General features: G+C 48.7%; 2 protein-coding genes across 2 annotated transcripts; one reads left to right on the top strand and one right to left on the bottom strand.

Annotated features, from left to right (window-relative positions):
* The first annotated feature begins 32 nt into the window (after nucleotides 1-32).
* Nucleotides 33-3374, top strand: LOC131281606 (leucine-rich repeat-containing protein 40). Its single transcript, XM_058310948.1, has 7 exons — nucleotides 33-198; nucleotides 997-1187; nucleotides 1280-1483; nucleotides 1555-1678; nucleotides 1764-2454; nucleotides 2522-2902; nucleotides 2973-3374. The coding sequence occupies exons 1-7, from the start codon at nucleotides 33-35 to the stop codon at nucleotides 3076-3078; spliced, it is 1863 nt and encodes a 620-aa protein (XP_058166931.1). The 3' UTR covers nucleotides 3079-3374.
* Nucleotides 3375-3688: 314 nt separating this feature from the next.
* On the bottom strand, nucleotides 3689-7813 carry LOC131281605 (probable E3 ubiquitin-protein ligase HERC4). The gene is made up of 9 exons (XM_058310947.1): nucleotides 7745-7813; nucleotides 7486-7672; nucleotides 6845-7238; nucleotides 6308-6759; nucleotides 6153-6252; nucleotides 4605-6077; nucleotides 4300-4525; nucleotides 4117-4230; nucleotides 3689-4037 (listed from the first exon to the last, which is right to left on the bottom strand). The coding sequence occupies exons 1-9, from the start codon at nucleotides 7811-7813 to the stop codon at nucleotides 3885-3887; spliced, it is 3168 nt and encodes a 1055-aa protein (XP_058166930.1). The 3' UTR covers nucleotides 3689-3884.
* Between the last annotated feature and the right edge of the window lie 684 nt (nucleotides 7814-8497).

The raw sequence follows: 8497 nt of genomic DNA, 5'->3' as shown, positions 1-8497 counted from the left end.
CGAAAAAAGCACAACACTCGAGATAACAAACAATGAAGGCTCACCCGACTGCCCGCAGCCGTATCCGGGAGCAGGAATTGAATCCCGTGTTTCACTTTCAAAACAAGGAGGAAGACAACCAAATACTTACGCGGGCCAAGATCAAGCAGGCGCTGAAAAGTGGAGTGTTGAATTTGGCTGGTAGAGGATTAGCATCGGGTAAGGTTATTGCGGTCTAGCAAATTCGTACGCCACCGTTCGATCCCAAGTGGAACCAAGGTTAAATAATACGACAATGCAATAACCATTTAATGCCCCGCCAGCGAGGCACATCTGGTTGCATCAGCGGTAGGCCATCTGGCCAAATTTGTGCTCGTGCACACCAAGCGAAACCACTTTCGTTCCAGTTGAAGGCGTTTTGTGTGTGGTTTACGTTTCGTCAACGCATAGCACCCCCGCTAAAGGTGCAGCATCCTCGGCGGATCGATCCGTTCGGTTCGATCGATCGAGTGAGGAAACAACAAAACTCCCAATAATGTGACCTTAGCAACACACACCCGTCGTTAGAATGTTCTGCCTGGATAACAATTTCACGTATCACTGAATCTTCACTGTGATTGAGCAACACATTGGTTCTGCTATTTGCGCGTTTGCGATAACAGTCCACCTCCACTGCTCTTGCAGGGCAGTGCACTAAACGGCAAGCCGAGTACCTCGGCGAGGTGAACGATTATCGACGTGTTTAATTCATTTGTTCCGTTCGACAGAACTGCGACAGCTTGCTAGGATACAGCATCCATCAGCAGAAGTTAGTACCACAAACGGACAACGTTTGCGCAACACGAATCTTTGTGCTCAGTGACAATGAGACGATCGAGAACGCACATCCCTTACCCGAAGCGCCGTTATCGAAAAATTCGCGGTACCGCACTGTTGGAGCATTATTTGGCAGCTTTTAATCATCGAATACACACGTTTTATGTTGATTTCTACCATCCCACACGTTTTATTTTACAGTGCCCGAAAAGGTGTGGAACTTGAGCGACTCGGATGAAAATGAGAAGGAAGTGCGGTACGATTTGGAACGCTCGAACGAGGAGGACAGCTGGTGGAATCAAAAGTCTCTCACCACGCTGGACCTCAGCTCGAACACGCTAACTTTGATAAGTGAAAATATTCAAAACTTGGCCGATCTAACTGTGCTTAATGTGAGTATGCAACGTAGTAGGCGCCTGTCCGTGGTGATCATCTGGCATCCGACATCAGTTCGATCGTTTAACATCTATCATCTACTTAACAGCTTCAAGATAATGCACTAACTAGCCTCCCCGAAGGCATTGGAGCGCTTACAAAGCTTACTAAACTGACCATCAGCCGTAACAAGCTGTCGGAACTGCCGGAGAGTTTCTTTCGGCTGAAGGAGCTGAAGGTTCTCAACCTTTCGCATAACGAGTTTCCGGAAGTGCATCCCAATATAAGCGATTTAATAATGCTTGAATCGTTGGTAAGATATTATATAATCGCAAGGGTGTATAACATGACAGCAGATAGGAAACCGATTAACGCCTTTTACAGGATTTTTCCTTTAACAGCATTAATGCTTTACCGGGTGGCATTGGGTTCCTCGTACGGTTGCAGCAACTAACTTTGAATAACAACCGATTAACGGAACTACCGAACGATATCGTCAACCTACGCAGTGAGTCATTGGATGAATGTTGCTAATATTTTTGAATGTTTTTTAAGTTGACTCAATTCGTTTTTCTCTTTCGCTTTCCCGGCAGATCTTCACAAGCTCGATCTATCGAAGAATGATCTAAAACTGTTGCCTCCGGTCATGGGAGAGCTGCGCAAGCTGGAATGCTTCTACGTCCAGCATAACGACATCGACGAGCTGCCCGACTTTACCGGTTGCGAGGCGCTCAAGGAGCTGCACATTTCGAACAACTTCATCAAGACGCTACCGGCAGACTTTTGCGAGAACTTACCCCAACTCAAGGTGCTCGATCTGCGCGACAACAAGATCGAACGGCTGCCGGATGAGATCGCACTGCTCGCTAGCCTGACGAGACTCGACCTTTCGAACAACACGATCAGCAGCCTTCCCTCGTGCCTGTCCACGCTGGCCCACCTGGTCAGCCTGCAGGTGGAGGGCAATCCGATCCGTTCGATACGCCGAGACGTCATCCAGTGCGGTACGCAGCGGATACTGAAAACCCTACGCGAACGGGATGCGTCTAAGTCGAAGGCAGGTGCATCGGAGGGACAAGGTGGTGCCTCGGTGGCTAGGGGAAATTCCCTGTTTGCCCCTGAAAGCACCTTCCCGGATGTGTATCAGATGCGCAAGGGACGTGCGCTGATCGTGAGTTCCAAGGGTCTGATCGATATTCCGGAGGCCGTGTTTTTAGACGCACTGGAGGCTTCGGTGTACAATGTCGATATAAGCAAGAACAAGCTGACCAACGTTCCGGCAGGGTAACAGGCTCCCACTTACTTAAACAATCCCGTAAATTATTCCCTCTTAAATTTTCTCTTTTTACAGAATAATTCACTTATCCTCTTTGCTAACGGAATTGAACGTCAGCGCTAACCTCCTTCAGACCGTTCCGGCATGTTTTTCGCAGTTCGATAAAATAAGCTACCTTAACCTAGCGAACAACCAAATGACCGACCTGCCGGAGGTAATCGGACTGCTGGTGACCCTGCGGGAGCTGAACGTTATCAACAACCAGCTCAAACTAATTCCCGCGTGTGTGTACGAGCTGAAGGGATTGGAAATATTTCTGGCAAGCGGTAACAAGATCGAGGAAATTGACGCCAGCGAAAACGGGCTGGGAGCACTGAAGCGGCTGGCCACGTTGGATCTGGCAAACAACAACATCAAGCATGTTCCACCAACATTGGGAACGTTGAAGCACATCACGTAAGTTTAGTTATGGAGCATTTGTTGCACATGGAATTGATGGGATGAGGGATTTTTGCTCTCTTCGCAGCACTCTGGAACTGATCGGTAACAGCTTTCGGCAGCCCCGGCATCAGATTTTGGAAAAGGGTACCGAATCCATTATGGCCTACCTGAGGGACCGCATTCCTCAGTAAAAATTAGAGGAAATCCTCCCTGCGGGAAAAACTTTGCACAAATTGTACTCGTTACGCCATACGAAAGCTTCTCTAGCTGCTTTACCTTCGCCTAGAAAGGCACTCGACTTTCTTTGGCGCTGGCGCACTGGCTGGCTTGCATGCACCAAACCAGCACACGCCTTCCCTTGACCCCGCAATGCATGCGCAACCGTGATGATGTTTGTGGCCATACTCGGTTTCCTTACAGAGCTAAAAACGAAACAAAAATGTACCAAAAAAAGAAATTATTTCAGTATAATAAACCTTTTATTCAACACCCCACATCCAGATGTTACAAATGTGCCGGTATGATTTAACTGATGCGATGGTTTGCCATGCAGGCGAAGCAGTTACAATCTCGTAACCCAATTAAAACTCCTTCTTAATCGAATGATATATCTCTAGCATTGCTTTTCGAATTTATTCAATCTTATTTCGTTCATCAACAACCGGTAACAATGATGTTAGTCAAAATCAAACACTAAGCAACGCAAACGAGGCCTCGTTTGTAACGGAACGAAACCAGAAAATCGGAGGAACTTCCGCTTGCTTGCAGCAACAAGAGTCAAACGAACACAAGAAGGGGGGAAATTCTATCATCACAAGCATAAACAAAAACTTAAGGTGGTAATAAATTGACAATACGCGTTTTAATCTACTTCTAAGAAGGCCAGTCGAATACCCTTGAGAGATGGGTGGGTAGGAGGTAATGTTCGGGGTTATCTCGCGTAACTCCAAACTCCACAGCGGGGGTCTCTGGATTCTCTCTTTCCCGTTCACACTTGCTACACCAAGCTAAAGCCCTGAGTCTGTTGGATTGCCTGCAGCAGCTTGTACTTGAGCCGCTCCTTCGTCTGGTACGGAGGTAGATCGAGTAGATTGAAGCAGGTGTGAGCGACTGGGAGAAACTTATCGTCCGGCGTCCGCTGGATGATAATCTGATTGGAAGGTGAAGTAAAAAACAAAAAAACATTAGAATTCCTCTGGCAGTGGATGATCTTCTTTACTCCGGCATACCTTAATCGCCTTCATTCCCAAGATCGGGATACGATCACAGCCGGTGAGAAAGAGAAGAAAATTTTTCTTCTCCTCAAGTGGCAGCTCGTGAAATACTTCCCAAAACCATCGTATCTGTAGAAAAATGAAAAGCCATTGAATATTCGTGGTCGGAAATTATGGTCCCGCTAGCAGTAGATTTACCGTTTGATCCCCGGAAGTGTAACCATTCTTGTACTCGGCATTTTCCTCCAGCACGATCCAGTCGTACTCCTCGTTGCCGACCACCATCGCCATCAGTTCGTGTGCTCGAAACAGCTTCAGTGCGCGCCCTTCGCAGACGCGCATAAAACCGGCGTGAAACTGTTGGAATGATTTCTTCACCGATTTGTTGAACACATAGTCAATGTATAGGTTGACAAATTCGTGCCTGAAAAAGGGGGTTCCGATTAGAAGATTCACACCGCGATCGCCCTTTCACCACCCCGCCCGCCGTTTCCCTTGCTTACTTATTCTCTTGTGTCAGTCGAATCTTATCCCCATTGGGCTTCAACGGAATGGTCTGAATCTCGCCAAAGTAGTCCCGTGTTGTGGAGAACGTCAGGTCGAACACATCCTCCAGATCCGGTTGGTCGTAGTCGAGAATGCGCTGCATCGAGTTCGCTACCACCGGCGCCAGATCGCGCAGATCCTCCATATCGACCTCCTCGTTCAGCAACTTCTTGTACAGCGCGAGCGGGAAGGGCAGTGCGATGATGGTAAAGTTGTAGATCGCCAGCCCGCACAGGATGCCGATCAGAGCGAACATTCCGTCGTCGCAGTCGAAAAAGTCCTCCGTGAACCAGATGGCACGCGAGTCCTCGAACGACTTGAACATTCCATACTTCGGATCGAGCACTTCGCGCAGCAGCAGCATAAAGAACTCCTTCCGTACACCGCCCGCATCTTCGGCCTCCTCGCCGTGGAACTTGATGCGTATCGGTTTCTTCAGATCGTGCGCCGAGTACCGCGACAGCTCCCGGATCGTGTCCATGACGATGTTTTCGCGGGTCACATTCAACCAAATGTACTGCACCTGCAGTGGGTTCTGTAGGAACGAAAGCATGTGGATCACCGAGGGTGTATGCATGGCCACGTCCATCTGCATCGCCTGGTCCATCTGGAGCATGAGCGTTTTGGCGGCGGCATTGAAAATGAATGGATAATTGCACAGCGAAAAGGCGGATGTCTTCGAGAACGTCACCCAGTGCCAGTAGTGGCGCGTTATGTCGACCAGCTCGTGGATCTCGTTGATATGAAACTGGCCGTACGGCAGCTTGTCCGTGCGTTTGTGATGATTGCTCCAGTACAGCCTCGATAGGATGTCTAGCGCGGCAGTCAGGTGTACATCGAGCGGTAGCACCTGCTCATCGTCGGCTCCGGTTGCCGCAACGCGCGGGTATTTAAACCCGATAAGGTAAACGATGACGCTCTTGAAATTCTCCACCATCCGCTCGAAGTACTCCCGCGGTGTACCGGCCCACCAGCTCAGCACGATTTCGTGCGCAGTCTTGGCCAGCTTCAGCACGCAACTGCTGAACGGTGAGTGAAGTTTCTCGTAGTTTTTCGGGTTGATAAACTCGTGATACAGTGGCAGCAGCAGGTAGATCCGCAGCGTTTCGACGTCCGCCGGCGAGGGGACTAAGGCACCGAGTAGCTCCGAAGCGATCGAGTCACAGATCAGCTGCTTGAGCGATTCGTGCTCTATCTTGCGAATGTGCTCGAACGTTTCCTCCGCCGCGCCCATGTCCAGGCCCGGATGCTTACGGGTGCAGCAAAAGTGTTCGTCACCGGGCAGCAGCAGGGAACCGTTCATGCAGGCGAGCGACTTAAAGATCGTCTCAACCGCCTGTATCAGATCCTGGTCGATCGATTGTTCCGGCTCGATCTGTGCCAGTTCCTTTCCCATTTCGACAGTAAGTGAAAGTATTTGGGTGCTGTCACTGTGGGCAAGCGAGCGAAAAAAGTGATGTTTTAATAGAAAATTATAATAAAACGGTTATTCAACACACACTTACTCATATAGGCGATAATCGACTGGTTCTTCCTTTTCAAACAAGGAAACAAAACATTGATCTCCACCGGAGAATATACGATTGACGCAACCCGTTTCCTCCGGGGCATCCAGACTGGTTTTCAGCTGCAGAAAAATAAACGGTAAATTAATATGTCAAATCTCCCGAATGAAATAATCTTCTTCCCTGGCTTACCCACGGTCCACGGACGATCTGCGGCGTGTTGAAAGTGCCCACCATACCGATCCCCAGCTGTCCGACACCGCTCAAACCGAACCCGTAGATCTTCCCGCGCGACGGCACGAAGGCCAAGGTATGTCGACGGCCGCATGCAATCTGTGTGATCTTACTGCCCATCAGCTCGAACACCTTTCGAGGCAGAATTTCGTTGCTACAACTGCCGTGCCCTAGTTGACCGAACGATCCGGCACCGCACGTAAAGACTCCGCCCTCGTTTGTCAAAAAGACTGAGAAGTCGTCACCGCAGCTAACGTACCGTACTCCCAGGCTGCGCAGGGTTCGCAGTTGCGTCGGATAGCAGCGTGAGTTGAGATCGTTAAGGCCTAGCTGTCCAAAGGTGTTTTTACCCCAGCCAAAAATGGCACCGGATCTGTGTGACGGGAGGGAACCCACCGAATAGAGAGAATGTGTTTTGTTAGTGAAAATGTATAAACACATAGGTGTTCCTAACGTACTTCGACACGGCAAAGCTATGATTTCCTCCACAAGCGATAAACGCAAGCGGTACACCGGCCAACGATTCTACCAGCGTCGGTGTGGAGACCTTCTCACTCGTACTACCGATACCCAGCTGACCGTAAGCATTCGAGCCCCAGGCGTACAGTTCACCGCTGTTTGTCAGTGCCAGACAGTGGTACTGGCCGGAAGCAATCTGTACCACGTGTTTCGCCGCGATCGGTTTGATGAGGCGCGGCGTCGGTTGGCGACCTATTTCCAGCTCGTGTCCAAGTTGGCCGAGTGCGTTCGAACCCCAGCTAAACACTTGGCCCCAGTTGGTGAGGGCGAGCGAGTGAGCCGTACCACAACTGATCTGCGTTATGATGTAATTGTCCAGTGATGTGACCAGTTCTAAAAGCATAGATAGCAAATGAATTAATTTCTCATACCGAAGATTCGATGCCATCGAAGCTAACGGTTACGGGTATGAAACGTGGGTATAATGTTCGATGTTGAGGAAAGTTGGGTAAGGGTAATTTCCAAAACCAAAGGATCGAATGTTACATGCTATCTATAAATGAGTAATCAACAGTCAAAAACATGTTTGCAAAAAATGTAAACGTAAAGTGTTTTGTACGATGGTAAAATAGTTACATACTAAATCTCGACATACGTGGCCTTTTGTTCGGTAAAATGCATGTATCGTGACCCAGCTGACCGTGGTCATTGTTACCGCAAGCATACATCTTGCCTTCCTTCGTAAGGAATAGGGTATGGCTAGCACCGCACGCAGCCTGGGACACATCTTCCGCCTGTGCCCAATCCATCTTTCGCGGGACAATTACCTGTAAAAGAAGCGAGCCCACGGTGAAGAACTGTATGGCAACTATAGCAAATAAAGGCCAGAATTTACTCACTTGCTCATCCTCTATTCCGTCGAGACCGAGCTCGCCCTGGCCCGTATTTCCCCAGCAGTAGATCGCCATGGTTGTATTGCTATACGGCACCGCGCTGCGAGTGGAGGAACAAAGTGGCAATTAAAACATATGAAGGCATCCATACTGACTTCTACGAAAACTAAGCGAAAATACTGCATGATAAATACATCTAGCGCAAAATGACGTATTTTATCCGATTATTGCATCTTGCACGGGATAATATGAACGTCCAGAATATTCTGCACGACATTGCGTAGCCCTTCTTGACAACAAAATATTGCACCAAGCATCCGTGTTATTATCCTGCTCTATATTATAGTAGGCACGGAAGCAACCTGCAACTGGTTTGTCTACGTTACGCTTTCTAGTTCATTTGCTCACCTTCCAAAATTCGACATAAAAGGCGATTTCACATCTATTAAGTGTAAACACTACAATTTGCTATACCTAAAACAGAACGCACGAAAGCTCTTGTGGTCCACGACCACAAACCACACGAACGATAAATGACACAGCCTATTTTGTTTTGAAAGCGAATGGTTAATTTAATCTCTTTAGTACCATTTAGCGAATGGTAATTAAACTTTCGCGTTATCTGTTCAATGAACAGATTCTAGATTGTTGCTACTGTAGCAGCCGCGAAGTTTCTGTACGGACTAGTGGTGGGCACTCCGGAGCGCACTAACGGCTCCGGGCCAGACTCCGAGGCTTCCGACCAACTCCGGTAAATTT

Source organism: Anopheles ziemanni, chromosome 2 (assembly GCF_943734765.1).
Source record: "Anopheles ziemanni chromosome 2, idAnoZiCoDA_A2_x.2, whole genome shotgun sequence".
Classification (NCBI taxonomy): Eukaryota; Metazoa; Arthropoda; class Insecta; order Diptera; family Culicidae; genus Anopheles; species Anopheles ziemanni.
Note: the sequence above shows the minus strand (reverse complement) of the source record. Positions and strands in the feature narration are given on the sequence as shown.